The sequence below is a fragment of the Hydra vulgaris genome, chromosome 11 (genome assembly GCF_038396675.1).
Source record: "Hydra vulgaris chromosome 11, alternate assembly HydraT2T_AEP".
NCBI classification, from domain to species: domain Eukaryota; kingdom Metazoa; phylum Cnidaria; class Hydrozoa; order Anthoathecata; family Hydridae; genus Hydra; species Hydra vulgaris.
In genome coordinates, this window is record NC_088930.1 from 47,793,912 (window position 1) to 47,820,000 (window position 26,089).

General features: G+C 25.9%; 4 protein-coding genes across 7 annotated transcripts in view; all 4 read left to right on the forward strand.

Annotated features, from left to right (window-relative positions):
* The window catches only part of LOC101240442 (amphiphysin), a 49,343-nt gene extending 35,847 nt beyond the window's left edge, over window positions 1-13,496 (forward strand). Inside the window, exons 11-14 of one of the 2 annotated variants that reach the window (XM_065809030.1) lie at window positions 4,923-5,229; window positions 5,443-5,646; window positions 5,775-5,876; window positions 12,999-13,496. In XM_065809030.1, coding sequence (XP_065665102.1) covers window positions 4,923-5,229; window positions 5,443-5,646; window positions 5,775-5,876; window positions 12,999-13,085 — 700 coding nt within the window. In that variant the 3' untranslated portion in view covers window positions 13,086-13,496. Of the gene's footprint in view, window positions 1-4,922; window positions 5,230-5,427; window positions 5,647-5,774; window positions 5,877-12,998 lie in introns of both variants that reach the window. The other variant, XM_065809029.1, reaches the window with a different exon arrangement.
* An 850-nt stretch (window positions 13,497-14,346) lies between these two features.
* Window positions 14,347-17,750, forward strand: LOC100198719 (uncharacterized). Of its 2 annotated transcripts, none has more exons than XM_065809031.1 (4): window positions 14,347-14,622; window positions 15,271-15,586; window positions 16,580-16,698; window positions 16,768-17,750. In XM_065809031.1, the coding sequence occupies exons 2-4, from the start codon at window positions 15,308-15,310 to the stop codon at window positions 17,147-17,149; spliced, it is 780 nt and encodes a 259-aa protein (XP_065665103.1). In that variant the 5' UTR covers window positions 14,347-14,622; window positions 15,271-15,307; the 3' UTR covers window positions 17,150-17,750. The 2 variants fall into 2 exon arrangements, with proteins under 2 accessions (XP_065665103.1, XP_065665104.1); XM_065809032.1 differs by lacking the exon at window positions 14,347-14,622 and adding an exon at window positions 14,857-14,875.
* A 1,098-nt stretch (window positions 17,751-18,848) lies between these two features.
* The window catches only part of LOC100208397 (uncharacterized), a 28,184-nt gene continuing 20,943 nt past the window's right edge, over window positions 18,849-26,089 (forward strand). The window contains exons 1-3 of one of the 2 annotated variants that reach the window (XM_065809034.1): window positions 18,849-18,944; window positions 21,470-21,520; window positions 22,048-22,284. In XM_065809034.1, coding sequence (XP_065665106.1) covers window positions 22,063-22,284 — 222 coding nt within the window. In that variant the 5' untranslated portion in view covers window positions 18,849-18,944; window positions 21,470-21,520; window positions 22,048-22,062. Of the gene's footprint in view, window positions 18,945-21,469; window positions 21,521-21,686; window positions 21,953-22,047; window positions 22,285-26,089 lie in introns of those variants that run through there. The other variant, XM_065809035.1, reaches the window with a different exon arrangement.
* On the forward strand, window positions 18,983-20,603 carry LOC100211900 (argininosuccinate lyase). Its single transcript, XM_065809033.1, has one exon. The coding sequence runs from the start codon at window positions 19,118-19,120 to the stop codon at window positions 20,519-20,521; it is 1,404 nt and encodes a 467-aa protein (XP_065665105.1). The 5' UTR covers window positions 18,983-19,117; the 3' UTR covers window positions 20,522-20,603.

The following is a 26,089-nucleotide window of genomic DNA, read 5'->3' on the forward strand; positions in this document are numbered from 1 at the left end:
GTTACAAGTAGTTGTAAATATTTAAAATTATTAACCACTGAATTAAACTAAACTATATATAACTGTAAAAAAAACATTAAGAATACTGATACAAAAACTATTTTGATGCTTAAAGGATTTTTTTTAAATCATTAAAGTATTATAAGCTATTAGATGCTGTTATAAGATATTATAAGCTATTATCTAACATCATTTTCCTTGTTCAAAAGCAATAGGAAGCTGATTCTATTTATCTCATGATTGCATTCAACTTTAAGACGTTCTTTTATTTTTCTCTTATGAAAGTTAGAAATAATGATTGTTTTAGGTGCATCCAATTAAATAATTCATGACAGTTCTTGCAATGTTCTGTGGCTCCTGAAGCATGCCAATTGTTTTCCATACTTTTTAATTTCGGTGTTCAAAACTTCTTTTAAAAATTGGTTTCTCTGATATAAATGCCACAAGATGAACATATAAGTTTCTATATATATTTCAATATCAGGATTGCTACTAGGGAATAATTTAGATTTTTTCTTTTGCATAGAATGGTTTTTAAAATAGCTTCGGTAGCCATGTTTTATTGTTGTGCAATCATCTTCTGTTGTATTTGCAACTGACAGAATTGTTTTTGCTTTTAAGATTCCTTCTGTTTTTTATTCTTAATGTGGAATCTTGTTGATTTAATAATTCAAGATAGTTATTGTATTTTTCTAGTGAATCAAATTTTGCATGGCTGTCATCTACATAAACTTATAATCACAAAGAAACTTGATATAATTCTAAATGGACTTTAATACAAAAGTAGGATTGACTATTTTTCTAAAATTAAGGCAAAAGACTTGATTGGGCTAACACTTCCATAAAAGGTACTTTTTTGTACAGTGCAAAAATTGGTCTTAAGATTTGAAACTCCTAGTTAAATTAATTTTATTTTTTATTTTTTTTGTTTTGTTTCATTTTCCTTTATACAACATTTTTTTTTATATAGGTTTGTTAAGATTTTTGTATATATAAATAATAAAAAAATACAAAAACTAGTTAGTAGCTGTGTTTTATGTTTTTATACCTTGTTTAAAAATTAAAACAAGAAATTAAAACTTTTTAAAAAATATTATGAAATATTGTGTTATTTTGTTTTCAAGAGCCACTAGAGAAAAATAATTTTATTACAATATTTTTGAATTGAAATAATAATTTTTTAAATAAGTTGAAATAATTTCTTTTAAGCTACATGACTTGTTTTAAGTTAGTTGAAACTAGGACAAACTGAAGCCATTATTTGTCAAATAACTCACTTTAAAAATCTTAAAATGATTAAACTAGTCTTATATCGAAAAAATAATCATAGCTATTTTTTGACTTTTGAAAGAATTTTTTTTTGTTGCAATATTTAACTAGTCTACTGCTACTTTCTTTAACTAAATTTACTAAGTGAAAATATAAATTACAAAATTTTTGATATGGTGCTGACTGTTGGTTTGGTTCAGATCTAGTTTGATCAATATTTTGAAAATTTATTTCTAGTTTAAATTATGGTTCTAAGTGGTGTAACATTAATTATGGTTTTAAGTGGTGTAGCAATAACAAATCTTTAGAAAATACATTTTTTCTCTTTAAAGGATCTCACTTCTGCTACAGCATGGGGCTCACAGTGGCTGGTGAACTTTAATTCAGATAAAACTCAATTTTTTTCAGCCAATCGTTATCGCAATAATTTAGATCTTCCTATATTTATGAACGGTGATGTACTCGATGAGTCACCTACTCTTCATCTTCTAGGATTAACTCTTACTTCAAATCTTTCTTGGAAACCATATATCAAATCGGTTGCAAAATTAGCATCTGCTAAGGTTGCATCTCTTTATCGAGCTCGCCACTTTCTTACTCTGGATTCTATTCTCTATCTCTATAAATCTCAAATCCGGCCTTGTATGGAATACTGTTGCCATATCTGGGGCGGATCTTCTAATGATGCCCTTTCTCTTTTAGACAAGGTGCAAAAACGCATTGTAAACATAGTTGGACCTGCTCTTGCAGCCAACCTTCAACCATTATCACATCGTCGTAATGTTGCTTCTCTTTCTCTTTTCTACAAATACTATAATGGGCACTGCTCTAAAGAGCTAGCGTCTCTTGTGCCATCTACTAAAATTCATTCTCGTGTTACTCGTCATTCAATTAAATGTCATCAGTTTTCTGTGACTGCTCCTAAGTGCTCCAAAAACGCTTATTCGTCTAGTTTTTTTCCTCGAACATCAGTTCTTTGGAATTCGCTTCCTTCATCTTGCTTTCCTGATTCATATAATTTGCAATCTTTTAAATCGTCTGTCAATCGTTATCTTGCTCTACAATCTTCATCTTTTCTCTTACAGTAACTTCCAACTTTAATTAGTGGCTGCTTGCAGCCTTGTTGGAAGCGAAGATGTAAAAAAAAAAAAAAAAAAAAAAAGTGACAAAATTATTTAGATGTGATATATTTGTACATGTTTACCAATATGTGTTGCTGCCATAAACTGATAAAAAGTTTAATTAATCATGTTTATTATAATTTATATGTTATAAATTATATGTAAATAATATTATTGGTAGATAATATTGATAAATAATTGATTTTGTTGTTGGCCTGCAACTGCCAATATTACCCTCTAAATGTGGTAACATTGACATAGGTATATTTTGTGCCGTTGATGTTAGTTTACATTGTGAGAGGTGAAATTATCATTGTAGCTTTGAAAAACAAAACAGAGAAAACATTTTAAATATATAATAGCACCAGCTTACATTTTTGTTTTAAAAATTAGCAGCTTTAAAAAAATGTAAAATTGCAATCAAAATGAAATATTATTACTTAAAAGATATCAATTAGCTGCAGTTCCATTAGTGTTTACTTAAAGATATAAAAAAGTATTTTAATTTATGATTGAAAACTTTTTTTTCTAAGAATTGTCAAACTATTAAGCTCTACAAAACTCGCTACATTATTTTTTGCTGGATTTCTTTGTGACAACCTTTTTGGTGTTTGGTTTAATTTCTGAAACAACAAGTCAGTTTCTTATACTTTTAGGTTCTGATGTTTTGTTATTACCGGTATTATGCAACATTATTAGATGTAGGTTTTAACTTTCTGGAAGTGTTGGTTTTAAGATCTGTTGACATTTGATAACTTTGTACATTTTTTTTTTTTCTCTTCTTATTTAGGGTTTCCTTTGTTTGATTCCATTTCACGTAATCGTAAAAGATTCATTAGTTATAAGACATGGCAATGTTTGGTTGGTTCTTGGCCCATGGATTGACTAAATCAATCCTCCTAATGTTACCCCAAAACAGAAATCTACCTTTTAAAAAAAATGCCTAAAAACTAAAATGCAAAAAAACTTAAATGCTAAGTATTTACAAACAACATCATAAAAATGTTAAATGATAGTTTTACTTATCTTTTAACTGAAGTTTTTCAGCAACAAAAAGACTAGAAATAAGTTTAATTTATGCCCACGGTATTGTGTTGTTATTTATACTTAATATTATGCAGATAAAAATAGTTATTTTTGTTCATTTAACATCTAGCTGCAGCATCTGTTAAAATAATTTTAAACAATGTCAACAGGTGATGGGTAAAAACATTTAATTTAGCAGATGTCAAAGTAAAGCGTTACCCTAATCAATTTGAAAGAAAAATTTCATGATTCATGAAAATTACACAATTCATGAAAATTTGAAAATTATATGATTCATGAAAATTTGAAAATTACATGATTCAGCAAGTAATCTCTAAAAATTGTTTTGTTTTTTTTCTTTATTAAAATAGACTTAATTTTTTTGTTTATTAAAATAGACTTAATTATTTTGTTTATTAAAATAGACTTAAAATCAACTAAAACAAAAAATTTTTGCTTTAGTTGATTTTGTATTTAAACTTGTTTAAGATGTTTTTATATGCAAAAAAATGTTTAACACTTTTGAGCTTTATTTTATTTTTTTTATTAATTTATAATAATAATTTATTAGAATAATTATTTTTTAAATAAAATAAACTTTTGTGATGTTGCTTTCGTTTTATTAGTAATTTTTATTTTTACTTTTTAGTTAAATTTATATTTATATATATAATTTTTATATAATTTATATATAGGGGAAAATGGGGCAAGATGACTATTCATATAACAACTCAACAAAACAAACCTAAAATTTGAGACAGAAATAGCATAAGTCATCTTACCCTGGTCATGTAACCAGATGACAAGTTTATTCTATTTTAAATTTTATTTTTAATGTTTCTACTTGCAAACAAAAAATTAATGCTGGCAATAAATCATTATGATAACATAAACATGCTCACAAAGTATTATTGCTTCATGACTGATATGTTTTTGCAATAACTCAGGGCTTTCAAAATTTTCAATATATATATGTATGTATGTATATATATGTACATATATATGTATATGTATATATATACATATATATATATATACATACATATATATATATATGTATATATATATATATATATATATATATATATATATATATATATATATATATATAGAGAGAGAGAGAGAGAGAGAGAGAGAGAGAGAGAGAGAGAGAGAGAGAGACACAGAGAGAGAGAGAAAGAGCAGAATATATATATATATATATATAGAGTCGAGTATATATAAATATATATATATGTATATCTATATATATATATGTATATGTATATATACATGTATATATGTATACATATATATGCATATATATACATATATATATATATATACATACATACATACATACATATATATATATATATATATGTATATAATAATAATATAATATAAATATATATATATTTATATTATATATATGTATATATATATATGTATATATATACATACATGTATATATGTATGTATATTTATACATATATACATATGTATGTATATTTCTACTTTTACAAGAGAAACATCATCAAACACCAGTGAAAAAGAAGATAATGATTTAAAGTCAACTAGTTTAACACAATTCTATGATGTAGCAGTGCCTTCTGATGAGTTGGATGGATGCGTTGAATCACCAAATGAATTAAAAATTTCAAAAAATAAAAATGATTTTGAATTAGAGGAATCAATTCATACACTTGATAAGAATTCATCGTTACCAATGCAACCTGTTAGGCCAGCACCAATTCCACCTATACGCCCAAGCACTCCACCTTCAAGACCCAAACCTCCTTTAAGTTCTGCTATTCATCATTCTGTTGACCAGGTTACATTTTAGAAACATGTTACAATTTTTTTTATTTTTATTTATCTTTATAATTCATATGGAATATTTACTTTCTTTTAAAAATTTAACAGTATATTTTAATGCTCTATGGCTAACTAACCTATCCAGTTTTTATTACTTTTTTAAATGTGTTAAATTTGACATTGACAAAATTAAAAATATTTAAAATTTATCTAGCATGATGTTTTTCAGAATGTTGAATCTAAAACAACAAATTCATCAAATGAAGAAACACAAGTTTTAGACCATAAAAATAAGGACAATGTTTCAATTGCAACTGATACTGATGTTATTGCAGCTGATAATGATGTTATTGCTTATAGAAATGTAAACATATCTGACAACCCTAATGTAACCAATCACTGTAATCTTATTGTTCCAAAAGCATTATACAAGGTTTTTATTTATAAAATTTAAAACCTGTTAACAAAACAAAAACTGTTAATTTTAAAAATCAAAAACTTGTAAATCTTTGTTAAAAATATAAAGTTTACAAAATCCATCCTAATATAAATTGATTATAGGTTATATCAACTCACAAATACTCGCCAGAAGACGAAGATGAGCTGTCTTTTGAAAAAGGGGAAATAATACATGTCATTCCTTATGATGATCCAGAAGAGCAGGTAGTTTTAGCGTTTTTCTATTTTCATTAACTTTTTTTTTGCACAATTCTTTGAATTGATATGAAAACAGATAAGAGTATAAAGGTCTGTTGTTGTTGTATATTGATGCTGTTTTTATTTGTTTTAACCTACCTTTTCCACAAGGTTGGCAAAAAGATAGAAATAAATTAAAGGCTGCATTTTTTTTTCTTTGGAATAATTTTTAAACTGAAAAGTTTTCAAAAAATAATGAGGCTATAAACATGATATGAACATATTTTTTGAGCACCAAAACATATTCTGATAAAATTTAAAAAGTCTATTTTTAAATTATGATCCTATTTAAGAAAAAGCAAATTTTTTTCAAATTTATTTTTCATAACCAGGGTGATACTGTGTGTTTTTTAAGGGTATTTCACTTCTAACATAGCTGCAAGCAACCACTATTAGAGTTGAAAGTTACTGGAAAAGAAAAGATGAACTTTATAGAGCAAGATTACAATTGACAGACGACTTAAAAAATTGTAAGTTATATGAATCAGAAAAACAAGATGAAGGAAGCAAATTCCAAATAAATGATGTTTGAGGAAAAAAATTGGACAAATAAGAGTTTTTAGAGCACTTAGGAACAGTCACAGAAAAAGGATGAGACTTAATTGAATGACAAGTAACACGAGAATGAATTTTAGTAGATGGCACAAGAGATGCTGACTCTTTAGAGCAGTGCCCATTATAGTATTTATATAAGAAAAGCAACATTATGACGTTGGGATAATGGTTGGAGATTGGTTGCAAGAGCAGGTCCAACTATGTTTAAAAATATTTTTTAAAACCTTGTTTAAAAAAAAAGGGCATCATTGGAAGATCCGCCCCAGATATGGCAACAGTATTCCATACAAGGCTGGATTTGAGATTTATTTAGATAAAAAATAGAATGCGGAGTAAGAAAGTGGAGAGCACAATAAAGAGATGCAACCTTAGCAGATGCTAATTTTCCAATTGATTTGATATATGGTTTCCAAGAAAGATCAGAAGTATGGAGTTAATCCTAGAAGATGAAGGGTAGATCTAGATTATTGTTAAAAAGATCAGCTGAGTTTTATCTGAGTTAAAGTTCACCAGCCGCTAAGAGACCCATGCTGTAGCAGAAGTGAGATCCTCTTCAAGCTCAAATGCACTCTTAAATCAATTAAGGAGCATTGGCTTCTTATCAAAACAAGAATAAATGGTAGTATCATCAGCAAACAATTCCACCTTTGATGTTAGAATTTCTGGGAGATCATTAATGTAAGTTAAGCTCTTTAAATGCAGTGATTTTTGCTAAAATTATCCTTTAATGAATGTTTGTATATTTAGAATGCAAAAAAATGCTCCTCCACTAATTTATTTTCTCAATATTATTTTATAAAATGATGATTTTTATATAAATTGGCTTCTTTTGTGACCCAACATTGTATACTTTTGAAGAATGCAAAAAAATGGCTGATCTAACATTACTTTGCCTAACCTAACATTAACTTGCTAAATATTTGAAGTACTAACATATTTGTGTCTCTTAATTATGAAATTATTTCCATTAATTATGAAAATTTTAACATTATGCAGACTGGTTTCCATCATTCACCTTATATTATATAGACTAGACATTATGCAGACAAAAGCCTTATTACCACCACTTCATATTAAACTAGTATTGGTAAAATAGTTTTAAATTAATATTAAAGTGAATATTGATTTAAAAATATGAAAATTTAGTCACCAGGCTCAAAAAAAAGCAAACACTATTATAGCTATGGTTGGTATTAATTGAGATGGTATTCAGGTGGTGCAGTTATATTGATATTTTATACATTCAATTTTTATTATACCACTATGGACTATTGACATTTTTTTAATAATGCATTTAATAATGTATTAAGGGAAGTTAGTTTTTTTTTTTTCTTTTAAAAATTTATAGGATAATTTTGGTGAATTTTTAAATGCTGTTTTAATTGGGTGCTCCCAATGCGGATCGCTTTTAATGGGAAAAAACAAAAATAAAATTAATTAAAAGGGATAAAGTTAACTAAAAGTTTTTTTTTTTTAGTTTTTGAACTCAATAACTATTATGTGTGTTTAAAAAAAAATTTCATGAAAAGGATGAGTGTACGTGGTGAGCGTAAGTGATGAGTGTAAGTGATAGTGTTTTTAAATTTTTTTTTTTTCTATTTTTATAATTGAGGGGATTCAAAAATGTCTTACTTAAATTATCTGTTTATTTATAAGGGGGAAATGTTTTACTTGAAGTATCTGTCTATTTATAAACAAAAAATGTTAAAAATATATTTAGAAAGCTATAGAGGAAGAAAAACACTTGAATTGCATGACAAACCATGACAAAATCTAAAAAATTAAAAAATTTGCAAAACTAGTATATAAATACTGTTTATAAATAATATATTGTTATATTTATACTAGTAATAATAATGTATATAAATAAACTAGTAATTTAAAAAAATTTATTTGATCAAGTTTTTATTAACTTTTGACTGGGATTAGGGTATATAAATCTTAAGATTTATATATCAAGAATTTATTAATCTATTTTTGTTCCTTTTTAAAATCTTTAAAGATTTGTAGATTTCCAGTATCTTAGATACAGGTATGAAAACTTGTATTTAACTTCAAAGATTATGTATTTTATAAAAAGTTTATGCTTGATAACTAAAGAATTGTCTACTTGAGTGTTTTTAAGCAATAATTATTATAAAGTTACTTTTTTCAATAAAAAATATGAACCAATATAAATGATAAAGAAAGGTGTTCAATTGGTTTCAAAATGAAAGCAATTTGCTACAAAACAAACAAATATAAAGACCATTGATATTAGAAAACTTTTAAGTTTCAATGATGTAAAAAAAGATGTGAAAAAAAAAAGTTCTTCTGGAATTAAAATAACTGAAAATGGATGAACTATTTGTCTCTACCACTAGTATATATTTATTTAGAAATTATATATCCATAAAGAGCATCATGCACACTTGGATATTATATACCCATAAAGAGCGTAATGCAAAAGAAGGAGGGAGGGCATCAGTCTTCTTTAAGTTTGAAACTACATAAGATTTAGTTGGAGTATTAGCTTTGAGCTAGAAGTTCAAAATTTTATATGTAATTGTGCTGCAGGCTATTGCAGAGTTGCCATTTTGGTCATCATCACATGAAACTTATATCAAAAATACTTGTTGACAATTGACTCATCCAACCAATTATTGAGAAAATATGCCCAACAAGCCTAACAGATGTGGTTAAGTATTAGGGTGGTCCAAATTTTACACATTATTTAAAATATAGACTCCACAACCCTAAATGTGTTCTATATAATAAAATAATACTGGAATTTTAAAATTTTCAAAAATAAAAAATATTTTTAGGGGTAGCTTAGTCTCTTAAACATCAGACGGGACCCTAATATTATCAAGAAAAAAAGTTCTTCAAAAGTATATCATGTTTGGTCTCAAAATAAAATTTTTTAAAAATTCCAAAAATAATCACCATTTTATAAAATAATAATAATAATAATTTAACTACCTAAAAAAATGATATTTTTTAACTAAAAATAAAAAATTTGCATTTTTACAAAAAAATTTTGTTATAATTTTTTTTTTCTTTATGTTCTAGTATTTTTCTTAATGTTTTTTTCCAGTATTATTTTATTATATAGAACACATTTAGGGTTGCGGAGTCTGCATTTTAAACAATGTGTAAAATTTGGACCACCCTATTGAGTATGTTGATTTAGTGACAAAACATGCTTAAGTTAATCCTCTTAAGGATTTTTTTTTTTTTGTTACTTAATTAAGGATAACACTGCAATAGAAATTAAAATAACCTTTTTAAAGTAAAATTTTGTTTTGCAATTGACTCAAATTAATACATTTGTTCTTGAAATTTAAAAACTTTAAAAATTCCTGCATCATTTTTCAAGTGGAATCAAATCATTAATTAAATATTACAAAAAGATTGGTATGAATACAATTGCCTGAAAATGTATAACCATATTTTGTTGCATGTATTAGTATTTTTAGTGTGCAAAAATTCATTTTGAAGAAAGATACAACGTTTAGGACTTTTTCAGAGCAGTGAAAAGTCTTTCGAAAAAAATCATGTCCAAAAAATATATAATCAATCATACAAAAAATAAAATTTGTTATTTGTTGCTTATGTTTAGGAGGACAGTGTATGCTATATTTATCTTTTAATTAAAAAAAATTGGTTTTTATACATATGTTTAATATGTAAATATATATGCATATGTTTAATGCATACATAAATACATGCAGTGATGTAGGCAGGATTTTTTAATTTTTCAGTTATGATACTTTCAAGCATTGTGCTAAATTCAAACTTGAGTATGTTTATGCTTATGTTAATTGAAAATGTTTTGCAAAAAACTGTGGTAATTGGAGTCTGGCAAAAAAAATACTTCAAAAAGTTAGCAATTTAATTATCTTTCTAGTGTATTATGCACAGTTTGAAAATCCTGAAAGTAATAATAAGGAAATACCTCAAAAATGTATTCTGGGAGGCAATTCTAGATACATCTTGAGGTCCATTGAAAGTGATTTTGAAATCTTTTTTTTTAGTTAATGGTAGTTAATGTTATTGTATGTTTTGTTTTTCCACAAAACGAGGATCGAAACTTTGCCTTACAAAAAAAAATCATTTAATATAAATTGGTTTTTAGGCCATGGAAATTAAAAAGTATTTTTTTTGAAAACTACAAAAAACTCACCCAAGTTAAGTAATAATTTAAAAAGCAGCTACAAAACTCTTAAAACTTTATATTCATACTTTGTTTTCTTTAAGTTTATGACAAATATTGTTTAATATATCACACACAATTTGCATGTAGCTCCATTGGTGGAATAGCTTCTAATACAAGCTTTTGGTCTAGAAGCGCCAACAGTGGTAGATGTTCTATGTTTTGGAACACTTTTGGTTTTCTCAAATCACCACCTGAGCTGACAAGCTCTTTTTGCTTGCTTCTTATACCACCAAAAGTTTTCTGAAGTGGACTTTGAGACATCTTTATTTTGAACCATAATGAAGGTAAAGCTTACTTTCAGAAATTTTCCTCCTCCAACTATTCCAAGTTTGCAACAGCAGAGTCTTGCTTTTATTGAGCTGAATACTTGTCACTGTAAAATGGTCATTGAGGTTTTGACCTGCTTGAGCAAATTTTTGTTGAAAGTTAGGTTCCAAAGTTCGGATAGGACTCAAAAAGTTCATAGCAGATCCTAACTTCCTTATACCTTTTTTAGAAAGACGTGTGTTTTGCTAAATTTACAACATGAATTGGATTGTCAGAGGTTCCTTGAACATTTGTAGTGGAGCTGAAAATCCTATTGAAAAAAATCAACTTTTAAACAATAGCCTATATTGAATAAAACCTTTTAATGCCATAGTTAATAAATTTACTTCTTCTTAATGGTAAAGGTTTTTCTCTTGGTTGACTGTACCAGTCAGTGACTGTAAGTCTAATGGTACCAATAGGAGAAGAATCCTTGCCTGACACTACTGTTGCCACTTGGTCAACTCCAATAAGAGCAGATTTAGTCATCATCATCAAATTTTCATTGCGAGTTCCAGGTGTACACTGATGTACAAGGCTCTTACCAAGAACTGACAATCATTCGACACAACTTTTCTCAACTGTTTCATCAGGTTTAGCTGCCATACTCTTGGACTTGTTCAAAGGATGTTTTAATAGGACTTTAGTTTGCTAATTTAACAAATTAAGCAGTCACATGTTGTAGTCAGTCTTGTTGGTTGCTTTTTTAAAAATGATTCAAAATTGAAAAACTGAGGAACAGTCTTTATTTTTCTTTTTTCAAGTTTCCCAAGATGTATCCTACAGTTGTTACATATTGCCAAAGAAACTCTGTCATCTTTGAAGTTAACATCCATTTGTAGAACTTGTTTAATGCTTGTCAAAAGGCTCTCTGTAAGTTCTCTCTCAGCTTTTCTTATGGGAACTATACAAGCAGCTCTTCTGCAGCCTTCATGTGTTTTTGCTGAATTTGGTATTTTGATTTTGTATTTTTATCATTTTTTTTAAAAAGAAAATTGATGTTGTAAAACGTTAATACCTCACAAACTATCATTTACAGCGCAAATTTGCATAAAATAAAAATGTTTTATATAATTTTTTTGTGGGACAAAGTTTTGAACCTCATTTTGATGAAAAACATAAAATTGAAAAAAAGTGAAAAAAAAACTAAAAGGGAAAAAAGTCTAACGGGCGGTTTTGCAAGATTTCAACTTACTTGCAATGGAGTTGCAAAAATTGATAAAATTACCTCCCAATGCTAATATAATTACCTCCCAAGATATCGTTAGTATTAATAACGATAATTATCGTTATTAACGATGCTTTGGGAGGTAGTTCAATAATTCGGGGTATTTCGTTAGTATTACTTTCAGAATTTTCAACCTGTACGCAAAAGCTAATTGGCAGGTATTTAAATTTCATTTGATAGCGTTTTGAAGCTCTTGTTTCTCTTAGTGGTTAAGAGTTATGACCATGTAAAATTTACAACCGCTTCGTTTTGGGCAATGCGAAAATTTTACATTGTCATAACTCGTGAACATTAAATGTTTATTAAATTAAATTTAAAACATGTAGATGAAATTATATTTAGTAGAGTATGCTAAAAAATAAGTCCTAGTAATTTTTTTTTCTTTGCATTCAGGGAAGGGGAACCAACTTTTGAAATTTATTAGTTACCAGTCTTTAAATACCGCGATTTTTTTGAAAAAATTTCTCATTCAACATAAGCATTAACATACTTAAGTTTGGAGATTATATAAAATATAACACTTTAAGGCATAATGCCTTAAAGTGTCATATTTGAAACATCAGACAATTTTAGCTACGACATTGATATATATAAATTAAGTGACTCATATATATATATGTATATATATATATATATATATATATATATATATATATATATATATATATATATATAAATATATATATATATATATATATATATATATATATGTATGTATGTATGTGTATATATATATATATATATATAAATATATATATATATATATATATATATATATATATACATACGCACACACTTTCAGGATGATGGTTGGCTCATGGGTGTAATGGACTCGAATGGGTTGAAAGGAGTCTTCCCCGAAAATTTTTCAAAGAGATACGATGCATAACAGTTTACTTAAGCAATTATATTTCATTTATTGTTTATAAATTTCACTATTATCTCATTTTCTATCTTTTTTTATCCTTAAATAATCATTATTTGTTTGTAGATTGTTTCAGTTTTTAATAGCTGCATAAGCTTAGTTATTAAATCGAAAATAATTTAATAACTAAACTTATATTTTAATTTTTCAAATTTTGGCTTGTTAATGCAAAATAATTTAAATTTAGAAATATTTTTCTTAAATCTTAATTTATTGTTTAGAGCATAAATACGTATAATAATTTAGAGAATAGTCGAGTTCTGCCATTCCATAAGTTTCAGTTAGCCGCTTTTTTTTTTTTTTTTTTTCTCTAAACTTTACTTGTGATTGTTTTAATTTATATAAATTAGTTAATAAACTTTTTTCAGAGTAAAATATCTTTGTAGTATTTATTTTCCTTAAAGTTTCCTAAGAGTTTTTAAAGATCTCTTTTATAATATATATTAACTAAGTTTTTATGTTAGTTTAAAGATATATATGTATATATATATATATATATATATATATATACTCATTTATGAATACATATTTACACATACACACAAAAGTTATACATTCACACAACCAAGAGTGTGTTTGGTAATTTGTATATTTAAAAATATTTTTCTGAAGAATTTTTTGTGTGTTTGATCTTTTGTGTTTTTGTGTTTCAAAGTTGTTCCTTGAAAACAATTTTTTCAGTAGCGGTTTTTTAAAAAACATTTTAAAAGTTTGATTTCTTTTCTTTTTGCTGTCGTTCTAATTAGTGTGATCAATCTTTTTAATTCATACTATTTATCTCCATTACATATTTTACCATATGGTTTTGAACATGTATGTAAGTATTTGATGATGATAATTTTTATTTCTGATTTAATCTATATAAAAAATTTCTATACAAATGTTGCGTTATTTCGAATACCTTCTAGCTAATACACGATTAAAAAAAGTTTAATAAAAAATGCATAATTAAAAAGAAATGCATATTTTAAATGTTATGCAAACATACAATGTTTTGACTTGACAATGACAAAAACGTTTTTCAATAGACAAGAATATCCGATAACTTCTTACAGTTCTCTTATAGTTTTGATTGTTAGATAGAACTTAATAAGATTATTTCTTGCAAGTATTGTTTAGTTACTTGTTAAAGAAATCACCAGGACTCAAAAAGAAATAAGAATATTGGGGTTGTTAAGGCGTTCCGTGCGTGCGTCTAACATTGACGCTAAAATCCGTATTTTTTCACTGATATTTAAGTTTATTTCTCAAGCGTTTGTTTATATGAAAGGAAAGAAATTTATATTTCTTATAATAGACATTTTTTGCAAGAAATACGAAAAGTTAATTAGATTAATTTGTAAAATATCCACCAGTTTGTTGTTTATTTTATAAATTGTATTGTTTGTTTTTGGTTAAAAGTACAACATTCTTTGTAAAAGCGAAAACGTTTTCAAATAAAGTTTAGTTGGCAGTGAAATTATGTATATGAAGAAAGTTTAGTGACAAGAAGATAAATTAAGTATGCGTTTTAATCGTTTTAATCGATTACATTGATTTCTATTGTGTATTTGTTATTATTAAAAAAAGCAAATATGTTAATACGCAGATATTGGTATTACTGTTTCATTTTAATGCTGGTTATTTGTCATTGCGTTCTTGCGAGGAGCGTAATTCCTATTTCATTCATCATAAGTTTTGTTTTTATTAGGCATGAAAAGTTTAAAAAAGTTACACACTCGTGTCATAAACGAGTGTCACGCGCATTTTTTTCGGTAAGTTGGATCAAAATATAAACAAAAATATTTTAAAACGCACGTTTAGTCAATTTAAGGATAGTTAAGATTTGTGCCTTATTATATTATAATACATTTCAAAAGTTTTTGAAAAGTTAAATGACGTTGGCATTTCTGAGAAAAAAAAACTGCTTTGTTATTTTATGATTTTTAAAAAAACAATAGTTAGCGTATAAGTATTTATTTACGCGTAGTCTTTTATGTTTTGATGTCAGAATTTTTTTTTTGTCATTGATTGCATTTTTTAGAACTTTGTTTACCGAGCTACTCGGAATATCTATTGAAAATTACCTTAAATATAAATTAAAACTTTTTTCGTCTTTTTTATTTAATACGATTTGTCATCTTGTGTTATATTTTCTTGTCATTTTCAGGTTTTATAAAAAAAAATTGTAATGTTGAGCAAACAATATGAAACTCTATTTTGATGTTATTATTATCGTATTGGTTGTCGTTATTTTCTTACTGTTTTTCGTCTTATTTAAAATCTACAAGCTTCATGAAAAATCTACCGATGAAATTGATTTGGCTGAACAACAAGAGCTATTATCTAATATCTCAGGCTCTAAAGACAGCTCCTTACTATCTTCTGATCCTGGATTTTCTAGTATAGTACATAGTTTTGAGACTTTAAATGATATTCAAGGAAAGCAAGAGATAGAGATAGACATGGTTCAACCAAATGTTCAGGTTATCCTATATATATATATATATATATATATATATATATATATATATATATATATATATATATATATATATATATATATATATATATATATATATATATATATATATATATATATATATATATATATAGTTTTGTAACTTTATATTATATAGTATATGTTTTTAGTTTTGGTTTTTATAAATAGTCTTGTTTTTTAAAGATTTTGAAGATATAAAGTCTTGGTTTATCTTCAAAGGATTTTAAATATAAGAAATAGAATTCTATTCTAAATGAATGGATCCAAATACTCTTACACTAATGTTAAACAATTTTTAAGAAAAATAAGCTACCGGTAACAAAAAATTTCTAACGCGAAGCATATTAGGCCGGGCGAATAAAAAATGCAGTTGCTTTAACTCAGCGTTTTTGGAATAATTGTTCAGCTTTTTAATTATCGTTATAGTTTCATTATAGTTATAACTTTCGTTTAATAATTCTCGTAAAGCTGAGAAATTACTCCAAAAACGCTGAGTAAAAGAAATTGCTTTTTTTTATTCACCTGGCCTATTGTCTTCACTCAAAATCCTTTAAAAAAGTAGTTTTTACTGTTGAGGGGGGTTTGGTACTTCTCGCTTATAATATTATGTAAACGTAGTATAATATTTTTTTCCAAAATAAGTCAACTTGAATGTCTAAAATTTAATTTAAAAAAAAAAATGTTTATTTAGTTATTCAAAACAATTTTAATCCGCTGGGTACGAAACTTCCTGCAATTCTCTCTGGTTGTAAACTTTTTTTTTGACATCAAAACCACTCAGTAATTTTTTTCAAACTTTTATGATTCTACATACGTGTTCTTATATGTTAAAACGGCAAACGATTCGTAAAATGTATGTTATTTTGGCAAACGATACGTAAAACTAAATATAAATATTCGTAAAATTAAATATAAGTATGTAAATATATTTTATACAAATAAAAATATTTAAATGATTTAAATAATTTTTATAAAGGATCTCCCAATCTCTGAAAATGGTTACTTACATGTCCAAAATGAATATCCGTCTCCACAACAGACGTTGCTAAAGAAAAAACACGAGATTAAAATTTTGCTTCAGTACGACAAGCAAAGGTATTTATTTCAAACTTAAACAAATGTTAAATACTACTTTATATTATTTTTGTTTCATTATTATTTTAGATCCATTCTAAAACTAATTATAAAACATTTGGATAGTAAAACGAAAGGCAAAATTAACTCATCCGAAACATACGTAGACGTACAAGTTTCGCCTTATCGTTTTCGAACTTATAGAAATCCAGGATATCGTCGGCCAGTGCGAGCGGTTATAAAAAAGAGTATAGAATTTAGACTTGACCGATTGGAACTTAAGACAACATATTTATTAATATTTTTGCTGCGTTATGACCCGTTCTCTCGACTAAAAGTTGACGGCGAGGTAACTTTTAAAATGTCTGAAATATTATCTGAAGGATTTATTGAGGGATGTCAAGTGGAGCTTGGTAAAGAGTTTGTTCAAAGTAAGCAGGAATTTACAGCTTTTATATTTAGGCCCAAGTAAACGAGATTTTTTAACGAAAAAAAATTTTTTCAGAACATATAGTTTCTATTACATTTTGGGCGTTTGACATGTTTTTATATTCGTTTATACTCGTATTTGATATAAATTTTCATTAAATCAAAAGATAAGTACATTTTTTATTCAAATAACGCCAAAGCTCAAGTAGTGATATAAGTTGGAACGTATCTATCAAAGATATCTGACTTGAATTGCTCTAATTAAATTATGAAAAAAATTATATAGCGAAGAAGAATGACCTTTGTTTTACAAGAGAAATTTTTTCAAAAATTTTTATCTCTTCGTTATATAAAGGAATGTCTATAAACTTTGACATATTTAAATGTTTTAAAAGGGTTTAGAAATCGAAGTAAAGATTTATTTTTTTTATCTCTCTTATTTATTTTTACTATTTTTATTTTTCTATTTTTTTCGATAGCAAAATTTTAATAAAAATTCGATATAAAATACTATTTATATTATTAATTATGATGATCATTAATTTATAAACTTTACCCACTGTAAATCTCATGTTCCGTGTTTGATTTGTGCATATAAACAATGTGCATACGAAATTATTAAAAACAATGACTTTTAGTTCAAACTAATCGTTTTTATTCCCCAAAAGCTTTGACGAACTTACCGGAACATGTTGGCACTCTAAAGCTCAATTTGAATTAAATTCAACTTCTCATTGAAATACTTTTGCTCGAATACTATTTAGCCATTTCATACTCAAGATGGAGGGCTATAAAAAAACAGATCTTATAATAATTTTTTTGATTGCATATGAGCGTGCCGGCTCTTATCTTATCCATTCAAAAAAGTTTTAAAAAAATCCGTTTCAGGTTTTCCAATGAGTTGTTTTTGCATTAGTACTTGTTGACTAATTTGTTTGTCTCTAGTGCGCGTGCGCAAGAAGTATTTTATTACTAAAATCTGTGGCTTGCATTTCAAATTTTTGTTTATTTTTCATTACGCTAGTTCAAATTTTTTGGTTTGAATTATTAATAATGTTTTTTATGTGAGTGATTTAGAAATTAAATTTTAGTCTCTTTCAGTGAAGTTTAATTGAAAAAGTCTAAATCAAAAAAAGTCAATGACAGAAAATTTGCTGACGCTAAATATAGAATAGAGCGTGTTTTACACAATATCTTATAACAACACCAACACAATCAATACAGTTTAAAACAATAATAATCTTAATTGAAAAATTTTTCATATTTGTTATTGTTATCAGCTTTCTATACTTTCTTAACGATGTTGCGCACGCAATTACTAAACTATTAGGTTGGACACCACAATAAAAGTGAAAAAAAAAAACCCTAAGTAGTTTTTTTAAAAACAAAAACACTTAAAAATTTCTTGTTAAATTTTTTTTTATTTTATTTTACTTTTTAGAGCTTGAATTTAATGATAATTCGTCTAAAAATGTTTACCAATCATAACTGAGTTAGTCTAACAGATTTATGAATGTTGGGTTACGGTTCCCCCTCGGATTTCCTGACCATAAATTATGCATTTGTTTTCTGATCTTATATTTGTTTGTTTTGTTTTTTTTAATTTTGTTGAACTACATTTTTTAGTTTGAAAATATAAAATACTTTGTTGATGCAATTGATGACAAACATTAAAAATTAACAAACAAAAGACAATAACTGACGATTTCTTATCGAACTATAGAAAACTACAGCAACGGAATTAAATAAATAGGCCTATTGTAACGCGAATTATACTTATCGCTCGCTGCTTTTTTCCCACATACCTCTAATGAATTGTATTAAACGACGTTTTCGAGGTATGTCTTTAAAGATTATTTCGTTGAGAGTATTTTTTTTTTCAGAACTTTGTTCGTACAACTTTTGGGTATATAAAATAGATTACGCAGAAATATATTTAGGAAGAGTATCGAATATACATCGAAATATACATTTAGGAAGAGTATCGAATATACATTGAATTTAATGAAAGATGATCGAAGACGATAGCGTGGAAAAAGGAAAGTTATGGGGAGGCAGATTTACAAGCAAAGTTCATCCTGATATGAATCGTTTCAACTCCTCAATTAATATAGATAAACGATTATGGGAAGAGGATTTGCTAGGTAGTGTAGCGTATGCAAAAGGATTAGTTAAAGTTGGTTTATTAACTGAAGAAGAAGGAAAATTGATATGCGAAGGATTGGATACCGTTGCAACAGAATGGTGTCAAGATAAATTTATTTTAAAGCCATCTGTTGACGAAGATATTCATACCGCAAATGAACGAAGGTTGAAAGAATTGATAGGAGATGTTGCTGGAAAACTGCATACTGGTCGCAGTAGAAATGACCAAGTTGCAACTGATACGCGTTTATGGCTCAGAAAAGAAATTTTGAAAATTAAAATACTATTAATAAAATTAATTAAAACTTTTCAAAACAGAGCTGAAAAAGAGATTGACATTTTAATGGCAGGCTATACTCATTTACAGCGAGCTCAACCTATCAGATGGAGTCAATGGTTGATGAGTCATGCATGGTCATTTAAATATGATGCAGATAGATTAACTCAGTTATGTGAAAGAGTTAATGTCTCACCATTGGGTTGTGGTGCTTTAGCAGGCAACCCATTTGGTATTGATAGAGAGTTTTTAGCAGATGAATTAGGCTGTATTAGTGTTACAGATAACAGTTTGCATAGTGTTGGTAATCGAGATTTCATAATTGAGTTTATGTTTTGGTCTAGCTTGGTCATGATTCACTTTAGTAATTGGGCAGAAGACCTTATTATATTTAATACAAAAGAGTTTAATTTTATTACTCTAGCAGATGCTTTTAGCACCGGAAGTAGTTTGATGCCACATAAAAAAAATCCTGATAGCTTAGAATTAATTCGTGGAAAATGTGGACGGATTTTTGGTAATTTTTCAGGGCTTATGATGACCTGCAAAGGGTTGCCTAGTTCGTACAATAAAGACCTACAGGAAGATAAAGAATGTTTGTTTGATACAGTTGATAAATTAAAAGAAATATTAACAATTTCTAGAGACACCTTAGAATCACTTACATTAAATGAAAAAAAATGTCATGAATCTTTAGATTCTAGTATGCTTTCGACAGATTTAGCTTACTATTTGGTTCGAAAAGGATTACCTTTTCGAGAAGCTCATGAAATTGCTGGTAAAGCAGTTATTTTGGCTGAGAAAAAAGGTGTTGCTTTAAATAGTTTAACCCTTAATGATTTGGCAACGTTACATGGAGTTTTTGATATTGATATTGAAAAAGTTTGGGATTATGAATCAAGTGTTAATCAGTATACATCAACAGGAGGTACGAGTAAAATTCAGGTGTCAAAACAGATTCAAAAACTTCAAAGTTGGCTTTTACAAGTTTAGTATAAACATAAATATTATAAATATTAGTGTTTGTTGAAATAGTTATGTATTTCACAGATTTAATAAATTTATAATACTTAAATTACTTTTTTTTAAAAAGTTTTAAACAAAAACAGTTATATTAGATTTTTGTAAATAGTGCCCCTAAAAGAAGCTTTACCAATTAATCTATTGTTATTGTATAGAACACATACATAGTTCTTTTTTCACCATTATATGCCATATTTTATACTGTTTTATACTGTTTGAAAGTAGAATATAATAGAAGAAAAATATTTTTAGGATGACTATATTTAGTTTAAAAATTTCTTGGAAAATTAAAATGATTTTGAATAATATTATAAAAGTATTATTTCTTATTTCTAAGCATCTATACATTTTGTGCTATGAAGAAACTTAGAATATGTATATATATATATATATATATATATATATATATATATATATATATATATATATATATATATATATATATATATATATATATATATATATATATATATAATGGTGTATAATCATTTTAGTTGATATGTAAAATTTTTGCAAACAATGTTAAAATAAAATTTTTGCTTTGTTGTTAAAATGTTATTATGGAATTTTTTTATTTTTTTTGCAGTGAGTTTTTAATGTTTACTGTTAAATGATAAAAACACAAAAGTTAATAAAAGGAAGCATTTTAGTATTGATTAATTTAGCACCATTTTTTTTGCAGTGAGTTTTTTCTAAAGCAATTTTATGTAAAAATATTTATTTTATTGTGCTTTACTAGCTTTAAAATTTAATTTTATAATATTGTTTTTACCATATTTAATAATTACCAGCACAAAACTTTTTCTTGAATCACATCAATTTAGTAAAGTTTGTAATAATTTTAAAATTACTTTACTTCTCAAAAACCTTTTTTTATTTTGCATTTGTTTATTTGTTGTTGTTGTTGTTATTTTTTAGGTTTTTAAATATATAAAATTACAATAATGAGAAAGTCTGAAAAACTGAGGGGTAATTTTTTATTATTTTTGTTTTCAAATTTTAATATACATAAATCAAAAACATCTGCATTATATTAAAATTAAACATTTATTACAATCTATTATTTATTTGTATTTATTATGCTTTTGTTTTGTTTGTTTTGAAAATTTTAAGAATTTTTACAACAAACAAAACTGAATTTCAATAGTAGTGATATTCAATAGTTGTATCACTTATAGTATAAAGTTGTTTTTTTTAACTTGAAGTTAAAAATATTTTTACAAAATCAAACAATTATGATTTTTTTTTTTTTTTTTTGTAATGTTTGCAAAACAGCTTAAGTGATTTATGTAAGAGGTGCTACAAGCTCTCTTAGAGTATTAAAAAAAGTACATACCTTAACTTATAGATAAGTTTTAAATTACTTAATATGACAGATTAAACAATTGAAATCATCTGAAGGTATTTGTACTTTAATAAAATATTTTACAAAAGAAATAAAATTATACATAATATTTACTTTAAATTCTATATTTTTAAAATTTTTTTTTTTTAAGTTGTCACCTGAGTGAATGGAAGCAAGTAGTGAAATTTCTGCAGCAATATTAGCATTGCTCAGCATTGGATTTGTCATACTTTTTGGATACATGACAGTCTATTGTTATATACAATGGCATAAAAGAAACAAAGTTGAATCAGACTTAGGTGAAAGTTGGCTAGATGCTGAAAGAAAACCTTTAATACCAGGTCGGTTCCATGCACAGGGAGTTCAACCTTATGGTCCAGATGATGATGTAAGAGTTGTTCTATCTTTTTGTTGTGTTTCTTTTATGTAAATTTGTATTTTTTTATTTAGTTATTTTATTTTCTTACTGTTTTGATCTTTTATTATTTCAAGTATATCTGTTCAAATACAATTTTAAAGTATCTAAGAAATGTAACCATTCAATTCTCTTTTACTTTTGTTTGTATTTAGAATTATTTTTTTAACTTTGCATAAATGATTAGCTTTGACTTTATTAGTTGTCTAGGTTTGTTTGTTGAAATTAAAGTTAAGTTTAAGTTCAAATAAATATTTTACCTTTATCAGGTATTATATTAGTTTTATAGATGGACTTGAAACTTTTGCTTTGCTCGTGTTAATTTTTTTGTTTGTTTTGAATTTTTCAAAGGTTGTTAAGTTTAGATAGTTTGAGTTTTATGATCATTGGATTTATTTTTTTAATCATTTAGTTTTCACTTTTTTGCTTGTTTCATTTTTATGAATGTGGTTTTGTATGTTGCAAATACTCCTAAAGAATAATATTAAAAAATTTTTCAAGGTTGTTTTTTTTTTTTAAAAAAAAAAAAAAGACTAAATAACCAAGTTATACAAATTACTAAAATTTTTCTTCAAAACATCTTTAAGACATTTTTTGCAACAAAGAGTTTTTACAGAATAAGCATAAAAGATCAAGAGCAAGAAAACAATGTAAAAAATATTTAAGTTTGGCTAATTTTTTTTTTTTCTAAAATATATTTGAAGTATATTTGACTAAGATTAGTAACTAATATGTAATAGCTAATAATTATATTTAATATAATATCAATAATAAATAAATGTTTTAAAGAATTTCTGAAAAATATATTTAAAACTTTATTATGTTTTTAAGGTATTTTGGTATAAATTTAAATTGGCTTTTTTTTTTTAATGTTTATTAACATAAAAATTATTATGTTTTTTTTATAACTTGGTTTTGTTAAATTTTATTGTAGCTTTATTTTGCCATATAGTGAATCAAAATGAAATGCAAAAAGGAATTAATCAGAATCTGCAAAAAGGAATTAATAAAATCTGGTATATTCTATAATAATTTCAAAATGGAATAATAAATCTGGTATATTCTATAATAATTTCAAAATGAAATGCAAAAAGGAATTAATCAGAATCTGCAAAAAGGAATTAATAAAATCTGGTATATTCTATAATAATTTCAAAATGAAATGCAAAAAGGAATTAATCAGAATGAAATTATACAAATGTGATGTAAAGTTCTATATATTTGAAGCCTCAAAATAACGATGCCTTGTGGCTCTTGGTTGAGTAAAGGCTGGAAATATTGTTTTGATAAAAGTAATCGTCTTAGGCAAATGGTAACTGCATCCGGCTGCTGTCTTGCTGAAGGTCTCCCAGACAAAGACTTTAGGGGTATGCACAATAATCCTGTTGACCAGCCTCTTACCTCTTCTTCATCTATTAGACTGGTGTAGATATAAACCTATGTTTCATTGTTTTCTGCCAATGATGATCAGTGCTTGATCTTCTTGACTCAACTCAATGATTTTTGTTTTGCTTCCTTCATAGAGGCTGCGCAACTTTTCCTGTTATATTCTAATGAGTACAGCACTAAAATTTAGCCAACAGTTATGTAACTTTAAATCATTTAAATATTTAATGCAACTATGAAAAAAAATTTTTTTTACTGAGTCTACCCAAGTTTACTAAGTAGCTAAGGAAGCCACTTCAGTTATAGAGGCTACTCATGGTGGTTAAAAACCTCTTTCAACTCTTTAACTCCAAAATACAAACCTTGACAAACAAAGCTGATGCTAGAAGAAACAAGTTGAGCGCATTAATTGAATTCAGAACTTTTTGTTTGCATGACAAGTGCTCTACCACTACATCACTACCACATGAAAATTGAAGTTAAAAAATCTGTTATCTAAAGTATATTGGTAGAAATACCTTCAACCTAAAAGAAATTTATTTTTGAGCAAATGAAATCAATAATAAATTATAGTTTTTAACATTATGTTTTAAATTATTTCAGTGTTTTCTTGAAAAAGTATTTGTTATACAAAATAACTACAAAATAGATTAGCATAAATTTATAGATAAAACATTTTAAATAAAAAGTTTTTAATTAATAAAAAATTGTAAAAATTTTAATTTTGCGTAGTTATTAATTTTATAAATAAATACAAAAACAGTATGTTGCAAAGTTTATAGTGTAGTAACTGCTAGTGCAGCAAACATGTCAAAAATGACACAACAATTGGAATCTCGAGATTATTGATGTGAATATCCATACATTGTAAAATGGTAATTTTTATTATGCATCAGGCCTTGTTATGAGATTTTGTTGCGTAACAGAAAAATGTAACGCAAACAAATGTAACTTTACTCAATAAACATATTTACATCATTAAAAGTTAAATTACGCCACTTAATTTAAGCGTATTAAGCATATTTTAAAATACTGCGTTTTAATCAAATTTAGTTTGAAACCGCATTAAAAATCGTTTTAAGTTTTTATCTTTATAAAATATATCTTAAAATTAAACAATGTCGTTATTTAAAAAATTACAAATAAAATTTGAATGCTGTTTAAAAAAATAATTCCTCATTTTAAAAAACCTTTTATCTAAACTTAAACTAATTTTTTCTTAAAGCTTTTCTTAAATTTTTGTCTTATGTTTATTTATTTTTTTTAATGAGGGGGCAATTGTTTATGGTTGAATTTCTTAACGATCAAAAAATAAATAAAAACTATCAACATGTTTTTTAACATTTTGGCTTTAACAATATCTTCTCATACTACTCATACACTAGTTCATTATTTCTGACCAACCTTCATTCCATGATCAATTCATGAATCAAAGTTAATGATTAAGAAAAAACCTTTTGTTAAAAAGCAGTTTTAAAATTAAGAAAATCATCTTTTGATAAATTTGTCATATAAAGTTTACTAAAAAATTCCCGAAAATATTTTTAATAAATCTAATAATTTTGCTTATGGCTTGATTATGGTTTATCCAGCAATGCATTTATATGCAGTTATAAGTGCATTAAGCGCTTTTGTATATTAGCACTTTTGTAACAAGATAAAAAAAAAATATTGATTTGAAACTATAAATAAATAAACAATATAGTTGAATGTAATACGAACATTTTAAAGTAACTTGAATTAAATTTATTTTAAAAAAATTAATTTTCTTTAACATAGTTTTGAAATTTTAGTAGTAAAAAAAAATGTAAAATGGAGTGTTTTAAATTTTTTTAAATAAGTTTAATAAAATAGATATATATTTATTAATAATTATTTATAAATTTAATTTAAATATAATAAAATAAATTAAAGTTGAAAATTTTTTAAAAGTGGAAAATAGAAAAAAATTTATTTAACTATCTGTTTTTTTTTTATCTAATAAAAATATTTCACAAATGTTTTTTACAATTAATTGCTGTTTAATGTATTAAAACTATTTTAAAAGACTAATTGAAAAAAGTTTTGCCATAACGTAAATGGCTTAACACATACGTGAAATCGCCATTTCGTACATAAAATTTAAATGGCGTAATGCTTCTTAACAAGGCTTGATGATATTCAGTTCATCTACCCAATCTATTATTAGCCAATAATTCGTTAATTTTAAATATCCAGGAGTAGTTAGTGCAAATTGTTAAATATTTTAGAAACAACCATTTTGCTGTTGCAACACTTTTATGTGGTAAAAGCTGTAAAAACAAAAGATAGTTATGGCTTATAATACCTTAAGATGTCAGAAAGAAGCTGATTGAAAATCCTATATAAAACATTGGTTGTGTTTATTCATAAA